Source organism: Salvia hispanica, chromosome 1 (assembly GCF_029641045.1).
Source record: "Salvia hispanica isolate PSC_SH4W2 chromosome 1, Shi_PSC_v1, whole genome shotgun sequence".
Classification (NCBI taxonomy): Eukaryota; Viridiplantae; Streptophyta; class Magnoliopsida; order Lamiales; family Lamiaceae; genus Salvia; species Salvia hispanica.
The window spans coordinates 1623973-1647733 of NC_142692.1; the positions used below are offsets into that span (position 1 = coordinate 1623973).

The 23761-nt window shown below is 36.1% G+C and overlaps 6 protein-coding genes across 8 annotated transcripts; 3 read left to right on the forward strand and 3 right to left on the reverse strand.

The window, feature by feature from the left end:
- Positions 1-516: 516 nt before the first annotated feature.
- LOC125223270 (arginine--tRNA ligase, chloroplastic/mitochondrial-like) lies at positions 517-6506 on the forward strand. Of its 2 annotated transcripts, none has more exons than XM_048126342.2 (18): positions 517-687; positions 1576-1640; positions 1798-1937; positions 2114-2189; positions 2355-2456; positions 2529-2744; positions 2930-3010; positions 3696-3779; positions 3909-4013; positions 4246-4424; positions 4640-4724; positions 4810-4996; positions 5112-5181; positions 5374-5443; positions 5629-5718; positions 5900-5968; positions 6050-6148; positions 6231-6506. In XM_048126342.2, the coding sequence occupies exons 1-18, from the start codon at positions 594-596 to the stop codon at positions 6339-6341; spliced, it is 1923 nt and encodes a 640-aa protein (XP_047982299.2). In that variant the 5' UTR covers positions 517-593; the 3' UTR covers positions 6342-6506. The 2 variants fall into 2 exon arrangements, with proteins under 2 accessions (XP_047982299.2, XP_088919471.1); XM_089063345.1 differs by having other exon boundaries at positions 533-687; positions 1572-1640.
- Positions 6507-8133: 1627 nt separating this feature from the next.
- LOC125219986 (tubulin beta-1 chain) lies at positions 8134-10529 on the forward strand. The gene is made up of 3 exons (XM_048122083.2): positions 8134-8662; positions 9304-9573; positions 9664-10529. Exons 1-3 carry the CDS (start codon positions 8260-8262, stop codon positions 10341-10343), a joined length of 1353 nt encoding a protein of 450 aa, XP_047978040.1. The 5' UTR covers positions 8134-8259; the 3' UTR covers positions 10344-10529.
- A 295-nt stretch (positions 10530-10824) lies between these two features.
- On the reverse strand, positions 10825-12919 carry LOC125219989 (uncharacterized). Of its 2 annotated transcripts, none has more exons than XM_048122087.2 (4): positions 12675-12919; positions 12465-12590; positions 12304-12374; positions 10825-11295 (listed from the first exon to the last, which is right to left on the reverse strand). In XM_048122087.2, the coding sequence occupies exons 1-4, from the start codon at positions 12879-12881 to the stop codon at positions 10995-10997; spliced, it is 705 nt and encodes a 234-aa protein (XP_047978044.1). In that variant the 5' UTR covers positions 12882-12919; the 3' UTR covers positions 10825-10994. The 2 variants fall into 2 exon arrangements, with proteins under 2 accessions (XP_047978044.1, XP_047978043.1); XM_048122086.2 differs by having other exon boundaries at positions 12465-12596.
- A 1260-nt stretch (positions 12920-14179) lies between these two features.
- LOC125221491 (uncharacterized) lies at positions 14180-14845 on the forward strand. Its single transcript, XM_048123611.2, has one exon. It carries the CDS (start codon positions 14211-14213, stop codon positions 14604-14606), a length of 396 nt encoding a protein of 131 aa, XP_047979568.1. The 5' UTR covers positions 14180-14210; the 3' UTR covers positions 14607-14845.
- Positions 14846-15211: 366 nt separating this feature from the next.
- Positions 15212-17713, reverse strand: LOC125219987 (naringenin,2-oxoglutarate 3-dioxygenase-like). Its single transcript, XM_048122084.2, has 3 exons — positions 17331-17713; positions 16065-16493; positions 15212-15706 (listed from the first exon to the last, which is right to left on the reverse strand). The coding sequence occupies exons 1-3, from the start codon at positions 17682-17684 to the stop codon at positions 15392-15394; spliced, it is 1098 nt and encodes a 365-aa protein (XP_047978041.1). The 5' UTR covers positions 17685-17713; the 3' UTR covers positions 15212-15391.
- A 2787-nt stretch (positions 17714-20500) lies between these two features.
- LOC125219988 (uncharacterized) lies at positions 20501-23507 on the reverse strand. Its single transcript, XM_048122085.2, has 5 exons — positions 23184-23507; positions 23014-23104; positions 22424-22497; positions 21817-22332; positions 20501-20872 (listed from the first exon to the last, which is right to left on the reverse strand). The coding sequence occupies exons 1-5, from the start codon at positions 23334-23336 to the stop codon at positions 20771-20773; spliced, it is 936 nt and encodes a 311-aa protein (XP_047978042.1). The 5' UTR covers positions 23337-23507; the 3' UTR covers positions 20501-20770.
- Between the last annotated feature and the right edge of the window lie 254 nt (positions 23508-23761).

The window sequence follows — 23761 nt, forward strand, 5'->3', positions numbered from 1 at the left end:
CTACTATAAAATGTACTACTCCTAGTAAACTATTACTCCTTCCGTTTCTTCATATTTGAGTCATTTTACTATTTCGGGAAGTTTCTTCATAGTTGAGTTGTTTCCTTATATGGTAACTTTTTCCTCCTTCTTACTTTACTCTCTTTTACTTTATTCTTTCTACTTTATTCACTTTATACTTTATTCTCTCTATCTTTTCATCTCTCTTACTTTTTTATCTATTTATCTAACACACTCAACATTCATTTCTAAAACTCCGTGCCGAAAAGTTCCGCCTCAACAATGAAGAAACGGAGGGAGTAATAAAATTTAGAAACTATTCAAGAAAGCCTTTTAAGGGTTAGGAACCCTTTCCATAAATTAAATTCTGAAATAAAAGAAAATCTACATTCCCCAGCTCAACACCCAAATCTCGACGTGGCGTGACGCCATTGGCTGATGTTCAGCCAAAAAATTAAAATTCGACGCAGACAATCTTATTTTATTTTATTAAAACCCTAATCGAGCTGGAACAGTGCTGCACTGAAAACACAGACACACACACGCAGTCATATACACACATGCATTTCATATCTGTATAAATACACACTCTAATGAATTCTCCACATTTCAGTCTCCTCCGCGCCGGATTTCTCTCCTCTGCAAATCTCTCTCCCCCCTTCTTGCTCCCCAGCTTATCCGCCAACGGTAAGAATCTCTATCTCTCTCTCGCTAACTGATTGCATGTGTTGGAGGATATCCCTGATTTAATGCGGCGCATTGATATCCATTGGATTGAGAATTAAGAGCTTAGGTCTGATTTAACTGGTTGGAAATAGGCTGCGGCTTGATTTTAGGTTTGCTTCGTCTTATCCGTTCGAGTTATTGCGATAATTCCACATTTATTTTTGCTTTTCTTTTTGAGAATTGGTTCAGTGATACTTCAATTCTAGGGCGAATGAATATGAGATTGGGAGAGTTCTATTTTGTAGTCGAGAATTGGGGTTTCTCTTTCCTCCTTGCGCCACTAATTAGGATTTCCTGTAGAATGCGATGCTTTCAATCCAATCCGCAGCATGAGTAATTGCATGCTAATCCACAGAGTAAACAGTTTATCGCATACTAAATGCGAGTAGGTTATTGTCGTAGTCTCAGTTAGTCTACTGAGTACGTAATGCAACGTTTGCTGATGAATGTCAGTTGCAGATGTATATACTCGTAAACAGCCTAGTTGGTTAGTGAAGTATGTCTTTTTACTTGCCCCCGTGGGTTCGGGAGAAGTGGCTGATTCTTCTTTATGCACACCTTTAAACAGAGTCTCTAAGTGGAGTGTTGTAAACTAAACTCTCTGACTGAAGCAGTTGTGTTTTCAGTCTCAGATGCATTTATATATGCTTTGGTATACTTGTTTGGCACTAGATGTTGTTATATAGTTACCATGGTGAAATAGATATTTAACTTAGCTTTTGTAATGACTTCTCTGCTTATATGATGTTATCAAGGACAAGCAAACTCTTTTTGCTGCTTACTATTTTCTAGAATATATGATTGTTGGTTATATACTAATTTTCTTGTACTTATGATAAAATTAGACAGGTATTCTTAGAACCTCTAAAAGGATATTCTTCAGAGCCAACGCATCATTGACGAACATGGCAAATGTAAGTGCATATTATTATCTCCTTACATAAGCCTAAATTTAGGTTTTGTTTCTTGCACATCCATGGACTGTTTATCTATTATTAGAGTTAGGAAAGCTGAAACAGGCTACAAATTTGTTAACCTGTTTTTAATTCTTATTTAATCTATCATTAACAGGATCAAAGGATTGCTAGTAGCCCTAGGCAACAGCTAGCAAAACTATTTGAGGAATCTTTGAGACTAACAATCCCCGAGGAGTTGGATATTGACCCTGCTATCGCTCCTTGTCAAAATCCAAAATTTGGTGACTACCAATGGTATTATCATTCCTTTTTGTAAATTTGAGAATCTCATATTTTTAATAGATTGCTCTTAAACTTTTAGATTAGTAAATTTTGAAAGCATTACACACAGCCATTGGTAATATGTAATCATTTTGTATTTCCGCAACTTTTATTGAATATTGAAAATGTTAATTCTATCTTATCTACAGCAACAATGCAATGGGCTTGTGGTCAAAAGTTAAAGGAAAGAGTACCCAGTTTAAAAATCCCCAACAAATAGGACAGGTTTGATAAATATGTTCACTTATTAATGCATACCTTCATATTGCCGGTCAAATATGTTAAAATTATGATGCCACATATGCCATTTTATGGTGTAAATGTCATATAATTAGTTGGCATCTTATTAAATATTTCTATGAGATGGTTATTTGTTTGTTCATTTTCTAGGCCATTAAAGCAAATCTCCCTTCATCAGAAATGCTAGATGAAAGCTCAATTGCTGGACCTGGCTTTGTAAATGTCAAATTGTCAGGGCAATGGATAGCCAAGGTAATTCCAGTGATCCTTTAGTTTAATATTCTTTAGGGTGCATGAATAAAGAGCTGACCAGAATTTTTGCAGAGCATTCAAAACATGCTAATGGATGGTATTGAAACGTGGGCTCCTAAGCTTTCGGTCAAAAGAGCTGTAGTGGATTTCTCATCACCTAATATAGCAAAAGAAATGCATGTTGGCCACTTAAGATCAACTATCATTGGAGACACCCTGGCACGCATGTTGGAGTACTCAAATGTGGAGGTTCTTCGGAGAAACCATGTGGGAGACTGGGGAACGCAGGTGTGTATGTATCTATCTTTGTTCTGTTTATTTACGGAGAGACTTTCATTTTCTGTAAACTCTGGATTGTATTGTTGGGATTTTTTCTTTAATCACCCTCATATTAAAAAGTTGGCTAATTCATGGTAGCTGTGATTGCTCTTTGTACAATCTTATACATACTAATGCTGCTTGGTTTCTTCTAGTTTGGTATGTTGATAGAGTTTCTGTTCGAAAAGTTTCCCAACCTGGAAGCTGTCAATGATCAAGCCATAGGAGACTTGGAGGTGAGACCCAAAATTGAATGTCCTGTGGTCTTCAAAGATCTTGTGTGGGTTTTATTCACCACTCATATTCACTAGATTCATTGGATTGGTTAACCATCAACAACACCATGCAATAAAAGACTTCTTTCTTATAATGAAATTATACACATTAAACTGCAAATGAACTTATAACATGCCTCCACATTATGCATCAGGCATGATTATGATACACCAGATGATCTTTTGCGTCTTTTCTATTAGCAATGTGTGCCCGCTCACACGCATGCACATATATTATATTTATATGTATGAACTGATCAGATGTTTCATGTATAAAATTATGATCTATATAATTAAAATTCTTATCTGAAGCCTTCTTATTCTTCACTGTATCTTTGCAAATTTTATTTATATTCATTGAGATCTCATATACCACTCAATCAGATTGGTTGATTTATGCTACTACTCTCTAGTTTAGTCAATTTAGAAGTATGTAGGCATTTGAGAACTAAGTCAAAAGTTAGCATTCAACTTAGCATGGAAATATTTATCAAATTGCATTACAGTCAGTTTGTAAGAGTTTGATATTGCTTTTGCAAGATATGCTTGTAATTTAAAAAATAAACACAAGTACTGATTGTATTAAAATTATTATCACCTGTAGCGCTTGGGAGTTCAACTATTTTTCAATATGCTTGTTTTTCAGGCATTCTATAAGGCATCAAAGCAAAGATTTGATAGTGACCCTGATTTCAAAGAAAGGGCTCAGCGGGCAGTTGTCAGCCTTCAGGTAGACTACATAGTAGCTTATCTTGTCTGAATGATCCTGAAAAGTCTTCTACCTTTAAATAAAACGGAAGTATTTGTTTATGTTGTCTTGGTGTGATGCCATATATTCTTATATGTATCCATGCTACAGGCTGGAGAGGAGAAGTATCGGAAGGCATGGGCTGAAATTTGTAAAATTAGTAGAACTGGGTATGAGAAGGTGTATGAGCATCTTGGAGTTGAGTTGGAGGAAAAGGTATGGAGGCTTCTACAGCTAAGTTGCACAAGCTGGTCTATTTGAAGCTTTTGGCGAATATAATAGTGTCAATAGTTCATCGTGCTTTTTTTGTTATTTATTGTGCATGTTCTCTTTTTCACTGGAAGTGAATTCTACAGGTCCTTAGACATGTTAAAAAGTTCTTCTATGTCAACTAACTTTTGGGCTTCTATGTACCTTGTGTTTCAATCATATTTTTTCCTTTTCCCAGGGTGAGAGCTTTTACAATCCTTACATTCCCAATGCTCTAGAGTTATTGAATAAAGAGGGATTAATTGAAGAAAGCGAAGGAGCTCGTGTCATCTTCATTGAAGGAAAAAAGATACCACTTATTGTTGTAAAAAGGGATGGTGGGTACAACTACGCATCAACAGATCTTGCTGCTTTGTGGTGAGTTTCCACATTTGGCAAAGGTTCTTTCTGTTCGTTTTTCGTATAGTAGCATATATTCCACTTGGTTGTACTAGTATACCCCTGGTATGTGGTCGAATAGTTTCTGAAAACTTGTTTCTTTTTAAGTTCTGTATATATACCGTAGTGGTACCTTTTTTACTACTATTATTTCTAAACCAAGTGCTGATATGCTCAAAATCTACAATTTGTAGGTATCGACTGAATGAGGAAAAGGCTGAGTGGATTATATATGTTACTGATGTTGGCCAAAGAGAGCACTTTGAAATGCTTTTTGCTGTAAGTTGAATCTCTTACGCATATCTTTTCATTAGCTCTCTTGCATGCCAGATTTCATTCTGAGAGCTTTGGGATGCTCTTTCAGGCGGCCAAACGAGCTGGTTGGCTTCCAGCTGATGATAAACTGTATCCTAAAGCTAGCCATGTCGGTTTTGGGCTTGTTCTTGGAGAAGATGGAAAACGATTCCGTACTCGCAGTACTGAAACTGTCAAACTGGTTGATTTACTAATTGAAGCCAAAAGTAGATGCAAAACTGCTTTAATTGAAAGAGGTTAGTTGCCGTATTCTTTATCCTCGGCTCTATTACCTGAGTTGTTTCCTATTGTTCCACTTATGCTCTAAATTGAGAAAAACTGTATCTAACAAGCACTTGAAATGTTTGCCAGGCAAAGATAAAGAATGGACTGAAGAGGAGCTCGATAAAACTGCTGAAGCGGTTGGATATGGGGCTGTTAAGTGAGTATCCTGCATCTTGGACTGTTTTCGCGCATGAATATTTCTTGTACTATTACTAATATTTACTTTTACATTTCAGAAAATAAGTAACTACTTTTATGTTTCAGAATATGTGAGCACTGTAATTTGGCTACAGAGGTTAAAATCTTTCACCAGATCTCTAAAGATATTCAATTTTTGTGTTTAAAACAGATATGCTGATCTGAAGAATAACCGAACAACCAACTATACATTTAGTTTTGACCAGATGCTCAATGACAAGGTGAGTTAAGGCCATAGTTAGACTATTTGCTCATACCCTAGTGGTAATGGATTATATTATTATTTCTTATTATTAGATTGTCAATCTGTGAAAGCTGGTCCTCTAATGATTGGCTTTTGTTTATGTTCAAATCTACCTGCATTCTCTAAATTGTGTTCTTAAGCGGGCACTTCTACCATGTTCAGGGCAATACTGCAGTGTACTTGTTATATGCACATGCTCGGATATGCTCAATTATCAGAAAATCAGGGAAAGATATTGAAGAATTAAAAAAGGTAAGCTCCTTTCTAGTCTACAGCTTTAATTACTTTCGCAGTGGGTTTCTTTTTATGTAAAAAATAGACTTAAGCTCCCTGCTTCTAAATGTTCATCTCCGGTCTTATGTTCTTCCTTGATGACTAGTACGCATTATATTTCTTCCTTATTGACAGCGTATTACATTCAAATTTGAAACAGGTTGGAAAGATAGACTTGGCTCATCCCGATGAACGTGTTTTAGGGCTTCATTTGCTCCAGTTTGCCGAGGTAATTATGTTATGGATATACATATACCCGGTTGCATAGTCACCAGTTTGGATCCAATCTCACCGGTTTCTGCCTTTTTAGGTTGTCGAAGACTCGTGCACAAATCTGCTACCAAATGGTTTGTGTGAATATTTATACAATTTATCAGAAGACTTTACTGGATTTTATACCAACTGCCAGGTATGAAGCTTCTATTCTCTAGACAATCCACATTATTATCGATATCAATTTCTGTAACTTGTCTAATCCGAGAACGTTGTAGGTTGTGGGATCTGCAGAGGAGACGAGTCGGCTCCTGTTGTGCGAGGCAACAGCAGTTGTTATGAGAAAATGTTTCCATTTGCTGGGAATCACCCCAGTTTACAAAATTTAAGCCATTCCCTAATGTTTTTTTGTAATTTAACCCTACTTTTCTTGGGGGAGTTGTATTATATACTCTCGCTATTGGAAGAGTTTTGACTCTCTACGTTGCAACAGCTCTTGCTTTTGTAACTTTAGCTGTCTTTTATAATTTGCTAATTTGACATTTTCACCTAAATTTACTATGTTTCAACAATTAGATGAGACATAATCATGGAATTGCTCTAATTCATGTCAAATATTTGTGTCATCCTATATGGACACCAATATCAAATTTTGAATCATTTGTGTTGGATTTGAATTTTTGTATTTCGATTGTTTTGTGATTTTTGTATAATTTTTACTGTTATTTTGAGTTATAAATCATGAAAGATCGTTAAATTCATACAATTTTTTTTTAAAAAAAATTGAATTATAAATCATGAAGCTTATAATTTTTGCAAATATCACATGTCTCCGAAATATACGATGGTTTGATAGCCATTTTTAAACACGTGCAATATATCTGTGTATACTTTGCTAGAAAAGAGACAGATTGATAATTAAGTTTTTGTGAAATATATTTGATAATTTATGATGAAAATAACTACAAATATTTGTATTTATATATTGTCGTTGGAAATTGATAAGTAGTCAAAAATAGATTGATTTAATTTGGAATACTATTAATGACTGTTAATCTGAATCAACAATGATGTAGAAAGGTTGACAATTGGCTAATTATGGAAAAGATAATAAGTGGATTGACAAATTATTGGACTCATATGGCAATATTATAGAAATGATAAATAAGTAGATACATCTGTCTTCATGTAAAATATTCGTTTTCAGATCCAATACATATATAGATTTGATAGCTCGATATAACCGTGAAGATGATCTGGAAAAATAATATATACTGTATAACATCAGATTTTTCTCTAAATTTCAAATTTTCATCATCACGAATAAAAGAACTAATTAACTAGTCATAAATTTAGACTAATATTTGGCCCGAAAATTTTAAAATCTCGATTTGGAGAAATGTATTTAATCAATTAAATAGTACTAATAAAATAAATAAAATAGTTATAAATATAAAATATGTATCCAAAATAAAAGGCAAAATGAAGTTTTGAAATACGCACCACACAAGTTTCAAATCAATCTTTTATAACTTTAATTGGATCTAAATTTAAATTTTTGAGAGATATAAATTTAAATTGAAAATTCAAAATATCAGAGAATTTAATATTCCTATAATCATCCCACAAAAATGTGTTTTTTCACGAATTTGACATATAATATTACGAATTTAAGTAGTTGTTTAATTTTTTTCCACCAACAACAAACTCCGATTACTTTTAAACGAGAATACCACTATAAATTTGCAGTGATAACCATATATCTCATGTGAATACTTCACATATAGTCAAATTTTATTACTATTCTATTTAAATTTGTCATATTATATTATATACTATCAAGTTTAAAGTTTGTAAAAAAAAACAAAATTTTCAAAAATTTAGTGATATTAGTCGCAAATATCCTATTATAATTTTAGTTAAGTGGAGTAAGTACTATTAAGTGGAGTACATTTCAATACAATATTTTTAAATATTATTTTTACATATAGTGTAAATTACATTATTATATCTTGGTGTTAAGTTCCCCATCACCGTCAGAGCCATTTAATGTGTGCCCGAGAAACAGAGGAACCCACCTCACGGACGCGGGCCCCACAGCCAGCGGTTCCGTTGTCTCCATTCACCCAAATCCCTCCGGTTCCCTCCTCTTAAATATCACGCCTTTCCCGCACAACTGCTCGCACCACGACTCTGATTCACTGCAGAGAAAATCTCGCCACTCTCTCCCTCTCTCTTCAAATATCTCCCTCCCATTTTGACAACTGAGAGTGAGAGAGCAAAATCACACACACAAAATCACGCACCATGAGAGAAATCCTGCACATCCAGGGCGGCCAATGCGGGAACCAGATCGGCTCCAAATTCTGGGAGGTGATCTGCGACGAGCACGGCGTCGATCCTACCGGCAGGTACAAGGGCGACGGCTCCGAATCCGACACTCAGCTGGAGCGGATCAACGTCTATTTCAACGAGGCTTCCGGCGGGAGGTACGTGCCGCGCGCCGTCCTCATGGATCTGGAGCCTGGCACCATGGATTCCATCAGATCCGGGCCCTACGGCCAGATCTTCCGCCCCGACAATTTCGTCTTCGGCCAGTCCGGAGCCGGAAACAATTGGGCGAAGGGGCACTACACTGAGGGCGCTGAGCTCATCGACTCCGTCCTCGATGTTGTCAGGAAGGAGGCCGAGAACTGCGACTGCTTGCAAGGTTTTTTCCAGATTTGGATTCGGTTCACTGTTTTCTTCAATTTTGCGGTTACATCATATGCTTGTTTTTCGCTCGGTTTGTTTAATCTGTCCAAATGACTTGAAGTTTTGCATATTTGCTTTCGTTTCATTTCATTAGCTTAATCGTTTTATTTCTATTTACTGTTTTGTTGATTTCTTCCCACATTAGGTCTCTATATAGTTGTGTCTATATGTTCGTAGAGTCTGTTAAATGTAGGCTAATGTTCGCTATGGTAACGACCTTTTATCAGCTACTAATATTTAGTGTGATTTCTAGAATACAATTTCTCTAGAACGTAGTAAAAGTTTCAGATTCTTATTTTGATTAGCATGCCTTGGAATCATTGACATTGTGCATTGCCTGATATGGTTCTGTAAAACAGAGTATAATGCTGAATTAGGCTGTCAGATCTATCATCGATGACACGATGATAGGATAACCATGATTGTTAGGAATTGGTAGATCCCTTGCACTAGTTGTGGTGAATTTGCTGCGCACCAGTCTCAAGTCCTTTTTCCTTTTAGTAAATTAAATACTAGTATAATGGAATAATATTTTTCTCTGTTATCCAATTTAGAAAAACTTGTGACTAAACCTTTTGTGGCCTTCAATTTTGCCAGGATTTCAGGTTTGTCACTCACTTGGAGGAGGCACAGGCTCTGGCATGGGTACTCTCTTGATTTCAAAGATCAGAGAGGAATATCCTGACAGGATGATGCTTACGTTCTCTGTTTTCCCTTCACCAAAGGTCTCTGACACTGTTGTTGAACCGTATAATGCTACTCTCTCAGTGCACCAGTTAGTGGAGAATGCAGATGAATGCATGGTCCTTGATAACGAGGCTCTCTATGATATCTGTTTCAGGACTTTGAAGCTCAGCACACCAAGCTGTGAGTATTACGATATGAAACAATGATACAGCATCGAACTTGTCAGAGTAAAAGCTAATGAATTGTCTTTCTTTCGTTTTATGTCTGCAGTTGGTGATTTGAACCATTTGATCTCTGCAACTATGAGTGGTGTGACATGTTGTTTGAGATTCCCTGGTCAGCTGAACTCTGATCTCAGGAAACTGGCAGTGAATTTGATTCCATTCCCACGTCTCCACTTCTTCATGGTTGGCTTTGCTCCACTCACCTCCCGTGGATCACAGCATTACATATCTTTAACCGTCCCCGAGCTAACGCAACAAATGTGGGACTCCAAGAATATGATGTGTGCTGCTGATCCCCGCCACGGGCGCTACCTAACAGCCTCTGCCATGTTCCGGGGTAAAATGAGCACCAAAGAGGTGGACGAACAGATGCTCAATGTTCAGAACAAGAACTCATCATACTTTGTTGAGTGGATCCCAAACAACGTCAAGTCCAGCGTGTGTGACATTCCACCCACAGGACTGAAGATGTCGTCCACATTCGTTGGCAACTCAACGTCAATCCAGGAGATGTTCCGCAGGGTGAGTGAGCAGTTCACTGCCATGTTTAGGCGCAAGGCTTTCTTGCATTGGTACACCGGGGAAGGAATGGACGAGATGGAGTTCACTGAAGCAGAGAGTAACATGAACGACCTGGTGGCCGAGTACCAGCAATATCAAGATGCGACTGCTGACGAAGAAGAAGACTATGAAGAAGACGGTGCTGAAGGGGAGTACGAGGATTAAAAGAGACCGGTTATGAAGAAGAAGAGGGAAATACTTTGCTGCTTTTGTGTGTTGATTGCATCGTGTATTATCTTCATCCTACATTTTTTCTTGCTTTGAACTTAGCATCTTCTTACTGCTGGCTTTTGTTTGTTCGTATTAAAACATTGCATTTGTTTGGTATCCAAAATCATTGCATTTGTTACAGATGCTGTTATGATTTTTTTATGTTTTTTTTTTTATCAATTGTTCAGATTGCATCTGAATCTGGATCGGCAACTGTTATGGAATAATAGTCCCAATTTAATCTGTTTTAGATAAATTTTATTACTCCATGTTTTTTCCCTTATTCATCCTAACAATGGATAAAGAACATGATAGTTGGTAACATATTAAATTGGATAAAATGACCATTTTGAATTAAATGTTCTTGCACTTAAGTTAAAGATCATTTAGATATTTAAGTTGTAAACAAGGCATGTGTAGATAGACAGACATCATAGACATGGCAAAATTTTCATGAACACGCAGGTTCTGCCTGAAACCGAAAAGAGAAAGGCGGTCTAGTTACGGTTCCAAGTCATCGGGTTGTAAATGAATAAAGATTCATTCACATCACACCTTACAAAGAGGAAATAGAAGTCATTAGGCTCTACCTAGCATAAGATGATGCTATGCTCTTTGTTTCTTTATAGTACTTAAAAAATACTCATCCGAGTCTTCATCATCAGAGTCCTCCTTGCTCTTTGGTTTCCTCGACTGCTGCTTAGGATTCGTACCTGGTGTCTTCTTCTGGGTGGTCGAAACTCGGGTGCTCGATGATTTCTTGGTAACAGTAACACCTTCAGCTTTCTTCTTGACAGTGACAACGGTTTTCATTGGTGAACTGAGCTTCTGCTGCTGTGCCTTCTTCTGTTTTCTGTCGAAGACCTTCTTTGCTTCCTCCTTAGGAAGCAAACCGCACTCCATCATCCTAGAGCAACGTAAATATAATTAGAATTTTATCAAAAAATAGATTCAACGACAAAAAAAACTAATTGCAGTGTATAAAGGCAAACACCTACATTAGACGACCGGATCAAGCAATGGAAGTCCACCATTCAGATTATTCTATTAGTTCCACATCAAACGTTAAGCGGAAAAGTTACCTAACATTAAGTTGATAATGGAACACCATTTCGAGTGGAGTTGGGCCATAAGTAGCAGAAGAACAATTACATTACTTGCTGCTAGTATCTTTGAAAGCTCACATGCTAGGGATCATATACCAAATCGGAAGTGCTGGGGCGCAAGCAAAAATCTCGGGAAAGACACCTCTATGTATTTTTAAGCAATACAAAAACAAATGGGCTAATGTACATAAACAAAAAAACATCACCATAGGCACCCAAAATTTTAGAAAGAATGACACTCATGAACTAGATACTCGAACATAGAAATAGCCTTGCAGAGTATTTCGAGACAACTATTACTGAGAGACATTGATAATTTAGACGAAAAAAGGAATCGATCCCTAGCCATCATCAACCTGTTGAAGCAAGTTTAATTTCATAGGTCGGGATTTTCTTGAAATATCAGTCACACGTCATTTCTAAACCATATAGCGTATACTAATAGTAGGACATAGCGATTGAACTAACACAGGCTGCAGCTCTATTCAAATTCAACCACACAATCACCTCCTTATTCCAACCTAACTATCAATATGGGATAGGATGAACCAGTTGAAGCACAATGGGTTATGATAACGTAAACTAAATGTCGAAGTCCAACTAGACATTTGATTAATCAAGCAACGACTACAACTTTAAACGATTATTACGATTATAAGTAAGCATCTCTTGTAAAATACAAGCAACACCAAATCCTTCTCGAACCCAAACCTCCATTTCCCCTATTTCTACATAGCTACACCTAAGTGTGATAGAATTCACTTGCATTTTCATTCACACAATAAATTGGGGGAAAATTGCAGCCATACCAAATTGCAGCCATCTCACTAGCTGGAACTTGCTTGTGCAGTGTCTCATAGAAAATTCTCAATGGCTCTCTCTGAATCCAAATTCACCACAAAAAACCTCTTGTCAGAGACATAATATGACTAAGCATTACATACAAATTACAAACAGAGGCAAAACTCACTTCCTCAGGTGGATCCCTCTTTTGACCAGGCAAATCGAACACTTTCTTCTCTCTCTTCTTCACATCCTTATTACTCTCCCCATTTTTGCTTCCCTTCTTCGCCTCCTCCTCCTTCTTCCTCTTCTTCTGCCCCTTCACACAAAACCCCCCAAAACCTCAGCTAATTGAATTTGAAATTATTCGAATTGAACATTAGCCGCGAAAATTAACCTTAGGTTCAATTTTTTTGGAAGGTTTGCTGTCTTCGAAATCTTCATCGCTTTCCTCTTTCTTCAGTTTATTGAGCTTGGCGGCGGCGGCGGCGGCATTGGTGCTGTTGAGCGATTTCTTCCTGCGGTTAGTGAATGCCGACGCTAAGCTCTCGTCGTCGTCGTCGATTTCTTCTTTCTTCACTTTTTTCGAATCATCTCCGCCCATTTTTGTGTAAATTTCAATCAAATTTGAAACTGAAACTGCAATTTCTCTTCATTAAAATGAAATAAATGTTTTTTATGAAGGTGAAGAACTGGGCTTTCCATATAATGGTATAACGGCCCAATAAGCTCTTTTTAGTGGCCCAATAAGCTTTTCTTTTCCAGTGATAAACTTACTCGAACTTTTTTTTAACAATTGACATTGAAAATATAAACATTAATTGATTTAAAATAAATTTCACGCTAATCATTTTGCAACACTTCCGAAAAAAAATTAAATTTTTACTTAAATATTTGTATATTTAAGCAAAAAAATATTTTCTTACTGAATATTGTATAATTAATTCAAATCAAGCTCGAAATCATGTTACGATTCGACATAAAATTTCTGTATCACTTCTTTCTTATTGCCTCATATAATACAATAAATAATAAAACTAGTTTTTAATTAAATTCACTTAAATTAAAAAAAATTAAGGATATTATGAACATGTACAATTTATGTACATCTATCTTTTCTCATAAATTATATTTCTGATTAAAATGAATTTTGAATGAATCGGCAGTTTTATGGTGTATTGATTTACATTTATACATAATTTGATTATTTATAATTCATTTTTCCACAAAATAGTTGGAAATTAGTTCAATTCCTATTTTGAACTTATACCATCCACAATGAGACAACTTTTCATGGACAAAAGGAATATGAAATTTATTAAATCAAAAATTGAGATTGTATAGCCCAAAAAATAGTTGGTTTATGAGAGAATAATGCTAGGTTGCAAGATTATGGCCGTAGATTGTTTTATGAATATATTCTCTATATGACAAATACCTTTTCCTAATTGATCTATTTTTCTAAGGGAATATCGACTTAGATCAATAAATCTTTTTCAGATGGAACATATGCCAAAGCACTACATCAATTATCATCTTCTTCAACACTCACAATATGTAGTATAATACTCCCTCCGTCCCCGATTAAGAGTCACATTTTTCTATTTCGGTCCATCTCCAATTAAGAGTCACGCTTCATTTTTACCATAAATAGTAACTAGGCCTTACATTCCACTAATTCAATTCCCTCACATTTTATTATAAAACCAATATAAAAAAATGGGTCTCACATTCCACTAACCTTTTCAACCAACTTTTCTTTACACTTATTTCTTAAAACTCGTGTCCGGTCAAAGTGTGACTCTTAATCGGGGACGGAGGGAGTAGTATATATATATATATATATATATATATATATATATATATATATATATATATATATATATATACAAACTCACAAAAACTACACTAAAACCATTTAATAGAAAAAAAAATGGGCTGGTTTGTGCGAGAGAGAAGAAGTGTGAGCTGGAAAGACCGAACACTGGACTCGGTGGCGGCGCCGCCGCTGCCTCTGGTGGTTTTTCTTGGGCTGTTTATCATGCTGTTGTTTTTTGCTACTTATTCGGATTGTAAGGAGAGGATTGAGAGGAGCAAAATGGGGTTGAGGCTCGGGTTGTTCTTGGTGCCGGTGGTGGGCACGGTTGTGGTGGCGAATCTCATGATGCTCCGCCGCAGCTGGTGGCGCTACGCCTTGGGAGGGGCGCCGCCGATGCAGCGGGCGGCGGCGGAGGGAAGCTCGCCGTGGGGATTGTTGGCGGTGGTTGGGGTGTTGCTTGTCATGGTTCATTACCAGTCCTCTTTTCAGTCTTGGTTTAGGTCATTTTAGTGTTTTTGGAATTGAGTTTTGGTAGGATTTTGTGGTTGGGATGGAGAAAATAGTGTGAGTTTGTTTTAGGTGTATTTTGCTCGTTTCATGTATTTTGTCGGAATGGAGTGGTTTCCTCTGTTAAAATGAGAATTCTGAGAACTGAAAAATCATGTTAGTTCGCTAATAATGAGTTAGGAACTGATTTTCATGAGCGAAGAACTGATCGTTTGGTAATGAAATGTTAATGTATTTGCAAACTGGTATGGTTATTTGTTTTCACTTTAAGAAGATTTCTGAAATGAACCACTGATGCCGCCTTCTTAATTTTTTCTCATTAAAATTCTTAAAATGACCTTTCTAGATATATATTTTGCTTATTTCATGTATTTTGTCAAAAGGGAGTGGTTTCTTCCGTTAAAATGAGAACTCTGAGAATTGAAAATCATGTTAGTTTGCTGATAATAATTGAGTTAGGAACTGATATTCATGAATCAACGATGAGTGAAGAATTAATATGTTCTTTAGTGCAATATTAATGTATTTGCAAAGTGTTATGGTTATTAGTTCCGACTTTAAGAAGATTTCTGAAATGAACCACACTTCTTATTTTTTTCTCATTAAAATTCACAAAATTGCCCTTTTGGATTATATGCTTCAAACTTTCTAACACAAGTTTATTTTCACATAGACAAGTTACAAAGAATGTTTAAGAATTTATAGTTCAAAGCAACAACTACATATAACTAATCTTTGCAACATTACAAACTCAACAACATCAAACCAAAGCAACTAAAGATAATTGGTCAAGCAAGAATCTGTTGAAGACTTTTGCAGGACTTATCCTTATTATCCTCAACCAAACACTCCTCCTGCAAATTATTCTGGTTGGGAAGCTTCTTAAGTCGAGCGAGGCGAAGATCGTTGCTCATCTTCCTCTTGTACATCTCCATGAACGCGATGGGCTCTTCCATCACTGCCTTGTCACCTTCTCCGATCTTCAATGGATAAACCTGCGCGTTTGGGGCCGGGTTCAAGAATGTTGCTATCGATAATCTGCTGCTTTTTGAGTTCACGGCTACTTGGTGATCCGCATTCTTGAACCTCCCATTGCTCAAGTACTATATATATAGTGCAATTCAACCGTCAACAAAAACCCTCGACACACACACACACACATATATATATACTCCCTTCGTCACATTGTTCAATATATATTCCTTTTTATCGGATGTCTTTATTTTTTAGTACTTAACTCATAAAATAAGACTGCATAATATTTTAAGAAACGTATCGATTAGGATGATTATTTTTTACTTAACTCACAAAATAATGATATTTTCTCGAATATTGATACATACTAGCAGTAATCTTTTATGAAAGTAATCAAAATGAAATGCATTTCTTTATGCAACTTTTAGATAATTTGTGGTTAGGGACAAAAAAGTAAAAGAGGAGAGAGAATAAGAAAAAACTTACATGACCATAGTCACCAAGGTTGACAACAAAAGCACCCGGGATGGGTCGGACCGTGATCCATGTCTTGCCGCCATCCCGGGTTGCTTGGAGCCCGCCCACTTGATCTTGGAGCAGTAGAGTTATCAAACCCGGATCCGTATGCCGCTTCAAACCCAATGTGAGATCCGGGCGAGGGCATTTTGGGTAGAAATTGACAACTATTTTCTGATCCATATCAATGCATGCTTTTGAGAGTGCATCCTTTTCAAGATCCATTGCTTGTGACAAAATCTCCAGCAATTTGCATCCCAAATCCATCACCTGCCGGCCGTATTCCTCCGTCGCCTCCCGCCACCCGTCCGGCTTGTCCGGCCATCTTGAGTAGTCCCGCGCCGCCACAGGATACGAAAAATATGTTACCATTTCCCGCCAGTCTTGTACGACTTCTCCCTTCAACCAATAGTGCATTTGTTATTTAATGAACGGGTAATTTGTTATTAACGTGGAACAGAGGAAGTAGCAATTAAATGTTTCCGACGTATTTATATTGATGCACACTTTTTTTTTATTGATAAATACACATAGTTATAAAGGTAGCATTATAGTGAGCGGCTGACTGCTAACTTAAAACCTTTAACTTCAGACATTAACAACCATACCACTAGACCACCACACACTCAATGTGCGCCTTTAGTATTATTAAGAAACATAGTCTGTATTATATTTTGCAAGACATTATTATAGACCATTGTGCTTGAAACCTAGTATTATATTTAAAGGGGGATAAATGTCATATATTTCACAAATTTTGATCAGTCTTATGAAGTTTAAAAATGGAATTTTTAGTCACGAAATTTATTTTTTCAATTGTCTCATCTTTATACAAAATGACATCCTTTTTTGATGCTCGAAATGACATTGTTTCGTTAAAATAAATAACATCATCAAAGATGTCGTTATAAAAACTGATGGGACAATTGAAAAAACAATAATTAAAATTTCATAATTTTAATATTTTTATTTACAAACTATATGGGATCGACCAAAATTTGACTAAACCTTTTGATTTAAATGTCTATTAACCATAAAATGATCGACAATGATTCCCCATTAACCCTGTGATGGATTCAAAACTCCGAACTATTTACTAAAAATGACATCAGTATTAGTGTTAGAGAACCAACGACCTACTAACCAAACCGTGCTTCATCGCCCGATCAACTACTAATTCAACTCTACATAGGATTCGTTTCCGAAAATAATATTCAAAACAAAATAAAGCAGTACCTGAAGGTGGCTCGAGACGATGAAGCCACCTTTCTTGCCACCGGACATATCAAACCTAAGCTTCTCTTTGGAAGGCAAAGCAAAGAAGTCAAGAGCTAAACTCCTCATCCTTTCAACCACACTCAAATCCACACCATGATCAACCAACTGAAAAATTCCCCACTCCTCACTCGCAGCCACGATCCGCCTCCACGCGTCCTCCCCCTTCTCGATCCCAGCGAACGATATCACCGGAATCTCGTCGCTGAACTGGTCGTGTGCCACCTTAGGCCTCTCCTCTTCATCTCTCATGAAGTTTTGGTGGAAAGAGCCTGCTTCTGCTTGCTCACAAGGAGAAATTTTCATTTCAGCCATTTTTTTTTTTTTTTGGTAGGATTAGTTAATTAAACCCTTTTTTTTGAAGTTGTTAAGATTTTCATATATAGGATTTTATAAGGTGATGTTAAATGGAAAACGTGGATTTGTCCGAACCTAACTTTCTTAGCACTTAACTTTCAACTTCGATAGTGAAGGATCCACCTGCATTTTTTTGGACAGCTAGCCCTAGTAAAATAAAATATTACTCCCCCCGTCCCGCTTAAGATGACACGTTTTCCTTTTTAGTTTGTCCAAACTAAGATGACACATTTCCTTTTTTAGTAACTTTCTCTCTCCAATTAATACACTCAACCACTTTTTCTCACTCCCATTAAAACATCAATCTTTCTTTATCTCTCTACTTTAATACTTACCCCACCTTCTCTCTCTCCAATTAAACACTTTAACCAATAACTCTTAAAATCTCGTGACGGCTAAGCAATGTGTCATCTTAGCCGGGACGGAGGGAGTAAAATTTAGTATTGCATCAAGATTTTTAAGATACTATATAATTACACACTACATCTGTCTCTTTTTCGGTATGTCACAAATTATTTATACTATTTCTATTTTAAGTAAGAATTACGGTATTTAATTAAATGTTAGAGTTAATTAAGTATTTTCTTACTAATTTAACTACACTAATTACTCGATCATTAAAAGCATCCACAATAGCTCTGGTCTCTGGACTAGCAATAGTCTAGCCAAAAACTCCTCCGGCCACATCATCATGTCCTTCCCACAGCCTAGCCAGTAGCCACTGCCCTAGCCCAGCAAATAAATTTACGAATACGATTTTTTCATTTTAATTGTTGGTGTTTATCAAATATTAAAAAAATGAAGTGCAATGAGTTGTAAATATAGATTATAAATAATAAAAAAAAACAAAATCGGCTAGACAATCGCTCTCCGCGCAATAGGCGGCCAGCGATCTGTTAGCCGATTAGTCCATGCCCGACCTCTCGTCCACTTCACGCTCGTCCATACCATAAGACGCTTGCAATAGTGAACTAGCCGCCCACCCTAGCCGCTAGCCGGCGGCTAGGGCGAATGCTTGTCCATAATTGTGGATGCTCTAATTTATGACCAAAAATGAAAAGTGGGAGTAGCATGAGATGGAAGGAGTATTATATTTTCAATTAGGTCCTATCGTAACAAAATTACTCTATTATTATACAAATCGATTTGTGACTCGTATTGTCACATTATAAATTTAACTCATATGAAATTCGAACTCTATCAAATATGAATTTCAATTTAAATTTTAATAGTATTATATTTTCAAATATGACAATGGTTTGAATATAACATGTAACAAAAATACCCAAACAGGTAACAATTTAATAGGTCATGAGTACAACTTTTCAAGACAAATGACAACTACCTAAAGGTTTGTTAGGAAATTAATGTGAAGGGGACAACTTAATGATAGTGAAAAGAATTTCATAGATACTAAAAACAAAAAAAGGTAAGTGGGCATGCATGCATGCCACCCACCAGGAATGTGAGATGTTTTTTTTTCATACATCAAATTCAATTACAAATCTCAATCATAATCACAACTCTAATAATTGGCACTAAATCAATAATCAAACTCTAATTGGAAATGCATAATTTTTTTTTTATTAAAAACTGGTTAATCCTATTTCGGGTTTGTATTGAATAAATGTGTTCATTTTGTGTACGTATATATATATATGGGTGCACGATTATTAATTGAAAACTTATTTCCCATTTGAGTAAAACATTAAAGAATTTTATTTTCCATTTGCGTGAATGTTTTTGGTTTGGAAAATGTTTGATCAATTTTGTAAAACTATGATCTCAAGGCAAAATTATCAAAATGGGCGAATCCAGCAACTAAAATCATTAAATAAGTCGAGTTTTATTACTTTGAAACATTTTGAGAATCTTTAATAATCCGGAATTAAATTAGTGCTCTATTTCTTATATTCCAACAAGATGTGACCATATTTTTACCAACTAAATTAGTACTCCAATAAGTTCCCAACCTATGTTGGTTAATGAGTAAAATACGAAAATTTGTTGGACTGCAAAAATTTTAATGGAGCACTAATTTAATTGAAGGAAATATTTAAGACTAGAAAATAATAGAGGGAGAGATATTAAATACCACTACTACTGCTATTATACTACTAATATATTGAGATACAAAATGATATTCCAAGTAAATAAATCAAATAAATCCTAATAGGTATACCTTTAACTATAATTTGCAGAAGATATGGAAAAATAAACATATATAGGCATCACACTATTTCATTTGAGTTAAACAAGTGACAAATTCCAAGAAATTAGTTGTTGGATCCTCCCACTTTTAGAATTTTTTCCTCAAGCAAAAATAACTCAATTAAGACATAGAAATAGAGGAGGATTTAGAGATAGGACACATCACTTCATTCTGTAGTGTTCGGTCTTAATGCGTCGACACGAAACTTCACATCATGTTCGTCTCGTGCCCATGTTGTATTCATACACCACTATAATTTCGTGTTGTGTTCGGGTTGGATAATTTCAGTGTCATGGTCAAGTTTAAGTTTTACAAAATTAATTCATCATTTAATTGAAATTGGAGATATATTTTTAAGAATAACCATTTCATAAATACTGCTCGTTATAGATGTTGAAAGTTAAGTACTAATGAGAAAGTTAGGTAGCTAGATACAAAACCAAGTTTTCATTTATTATCAAGTATCCTACTCTATTTTATTTATTTATTTATTTATAGGTATAGCTTATTGAACAGTTCTAAGAAGATAAACATGAATATTTCAAATTAGAATAACACATTAGAAAGAGTAATTCAAAACTCAGTGTATATTAATACCTATATATTACAACAGTGCAAGAACTGAACTTTACACAAGAAAATTACAAATGAATTTGATCACCCCTAGCACAAGAAGCAAGTGGAATATACTGCCACCCTAATGAAAAATAAATAATTACCATAAAATAATTTTTTTTTGGCAAGAATAGACATGCAAAAGTATACAAAAACACAGCAACACCCAGCCTAGTAATGAAGGTGCTGCCATGGGGGTCAGCCTCTACTTGGAGATTTACTTCTTTAATTTGGGGACTTTAAAGGAAGAAGTGAACAGCTTTGGAGTATCGGGGATTTCGATGACATCAATGGCTTTTCTCTTCAATTTTCTGCTGCCCTGCATAAACCACATGAAGAAACAAAACATTCTCCATTAAAACAAGTTCATGTAACAGGCTGAATGTGGCGAGATAATAGGCCGTACAAACTTTTAAGACAGACCAAAAAGTACATCAGGAAAAACCCCGATTCACTTGGGAGACATTAATATATCAGTCCTTCAAAAGTTGTTCAGCTTATGGTAGATTATGGTGTTAGAATAGACTATGTAGTTACACATTTTAACTATCAATTACTTATCCAAGAGGTGTGTTTTCAATTCTATGGTTATGAATAAACTGTTTTGCTAGGCTTCACTATGGTAGAAAACTGTGGTCATGTTCGGACAGATTATGATACAGAGAGACACGTTGTAGGTGCTCTAATTTCAAATGCATCGATCGAAGTGCAAAAGATAGGAGGATCAAACAGGGAGATTGACCTTCAACATGAAATAGCCCAAGAACTCAGCAATATTTCGTATGCAATGGAAACATTAATGCTTAGTTCAAACGGGTTATAAGTGTGCAGATGAAGGCTGAACAATAGTATAATTTCAGTAATCAAGTATTCCTTTTAATTCATGTTCCATTCACAATTAGAATCTCAGAAACCATATAAGAACACATGGCATCAACACTAGAAAACTAAAACCCAGTATTGTACTCATAGACTGATAGAAGATATGGAAATAGATGTCAAAACATTAAGTCATTTTCAGGCATATGATTAGATTTAAAATATAGAAGAGCATGAAACCTTATTCACTTTGATATACTCAGCCAGAGGAACCAGGATTATCATCACAACATGGTATATAGTGAAACCATCCGAACTCACTCAGGATACAAAAGAACGACATGCTTGCAATATCATCAATCAAATTTCTAATAACATTTGCATTTTTATATGCTATGCAAAACTCAATATGTTTGCAGCAAAAAAGGTTAATCCTCAACATACCTTCTCGGTGGTTTGTGAAGAATCTGATTCTTTCTTCACTTTTATAGTGCTTGCACGAGTGGTGCTACTTTTCTTGCCTCTCCCGGAAGATGATGCAGAACCAGCCCTACAGGGACGCAGTGACGTTGAAGCGGACCCTGATCTGGCTTTTAAGGTTTCAATTTCCTTCATAAGTTTGGCAATCTCCTCATTCTTTTTATTTGATTCAGATTCCACCGTAGCGATATTAGCCTTTAACCTTTCATTTGAAATTTGTAACTCATCTGCCCTGCTCACAAGCATCTGAACCTTTTCATTTGCATTTTTAGCTTCATCGCGCTCCTTTCTTATTTTTTCAGTGAGGCTGGTCTCCATTTGTTTGTACTGGTTCCATATGAAATTCTTCTCTGCCAAGAGAGCCGAAATCTCGGAGCTTCTATCCACTTTAGATCTCTCAAGTTCATTTTTCAGCTTCCTCACCTCTTCGTGAAGTGCCTTGTTTCGCGAGCTTTCACATCTAATATCAATTGATGCGTCCTGAAAATTACAAGACAATTTCGAACATAAAGCATATACTCATACATTATCACCGGAAAACCATCAAGCGTGCAAAAATTATAGAACGTACAGTAGGCCCTGAACACTTCCGCACAAGATAGTCAAGCCATTCTTTTAAGTCAGCCACATCATTCTCAGCATTCTCTACATTTCACAAAAAGCAATACTAAGATAAGATAGAATGAGATAAAATACATGATGTTGAAGAAGAATTTGTCTTTTCTTAAACACATTAGTTTGCTTTCTCAAACACATTACGCAAACACTAACTTAGACTGTATGCTCCCAATTGAAAAGTCCTAAAATTCCATCACAACCTAAATGCAGAAATTTCCCTCTCACTTGGATTTGGATGAACATGCTAAAATCCCCAAAACAAGAGAACTGCTTCAATTCCCAATTTACTAGAGCATTGTGGCAAAGGAAGCTCATGATGAATTGAACCCTTTTCTTAAGGGAATCTTGATAAAGTTCATATTAGCATCAATTAATCATCCCAGGTAAGAGAAAATATCCAACAGAGAACAAAATTGATAAAAGAGCCATAAAAAAAATTGATTCTTGAATCTTGGATTTCATTAGTGCAGCTTCCAAATTATGCAAAATATTCTTTACTTCAACATTCCTGGATAAAATCTTTATTGGACAAGAAAAACCAACCATATCTATGCTTAAAAATGACAGATTCCCGTTCCTTCAAACCGAGAGCGAATTCCGCCTTCGAAGAATTAACCTTCTGCTCCATTTTCATCTGCAATTGGAAAATCCCCAATTCACTGGCAATTCATACAAAAAAAACCCTATTTCGCCCATTCGATGAGATTTGTTACCTTATAAATATATTCGCGCAAAAATTGAACTCTTTCTGCGAGACTCTGCCTCTCGCCCTGCAGATTTTGGGTCAATTTGACCAGAGCGTTGAAAATCTTGTCCCATTTTTTTTCGCGGCCGGAAGCTTTCTTGGGGGATATGCGTTTCCCCATCGCAAGGGTGGAGAAAATTAGCAGTTATTTGAGTGCAAAAGTTGAATTGGAAACAGTAAAAATCGTGAAAAAATTAGCAGGAATTTGGGTGTCACAACGAAGTAGCAGAAGAGAGAGCGCTGCTGAGAGAGAGAGAGAGAGAGTTGAGGCCTAACGGTCGGAATTTGAATATAGAGATATTAATAATATGTAAATCTAATAAAAAAAAATAGGGCATAAATAAAGCTGCGGGCCGGGACCAAAGTGCAGCCCGGCCGGCGGCTTCGCGCGTTGGAGGTGAAGATGTTGCGACTTGGGCCGTCACGTCCCGGCGTTAGGTGTGCCCGGGCTGGACTGCAAACCCCTAATTTTAATATTTTCTTATATTTTTTATTTTTGCCTATTTTTACCTCATTTCTTTAAAATTCTTCCACCAATTTCTCTAT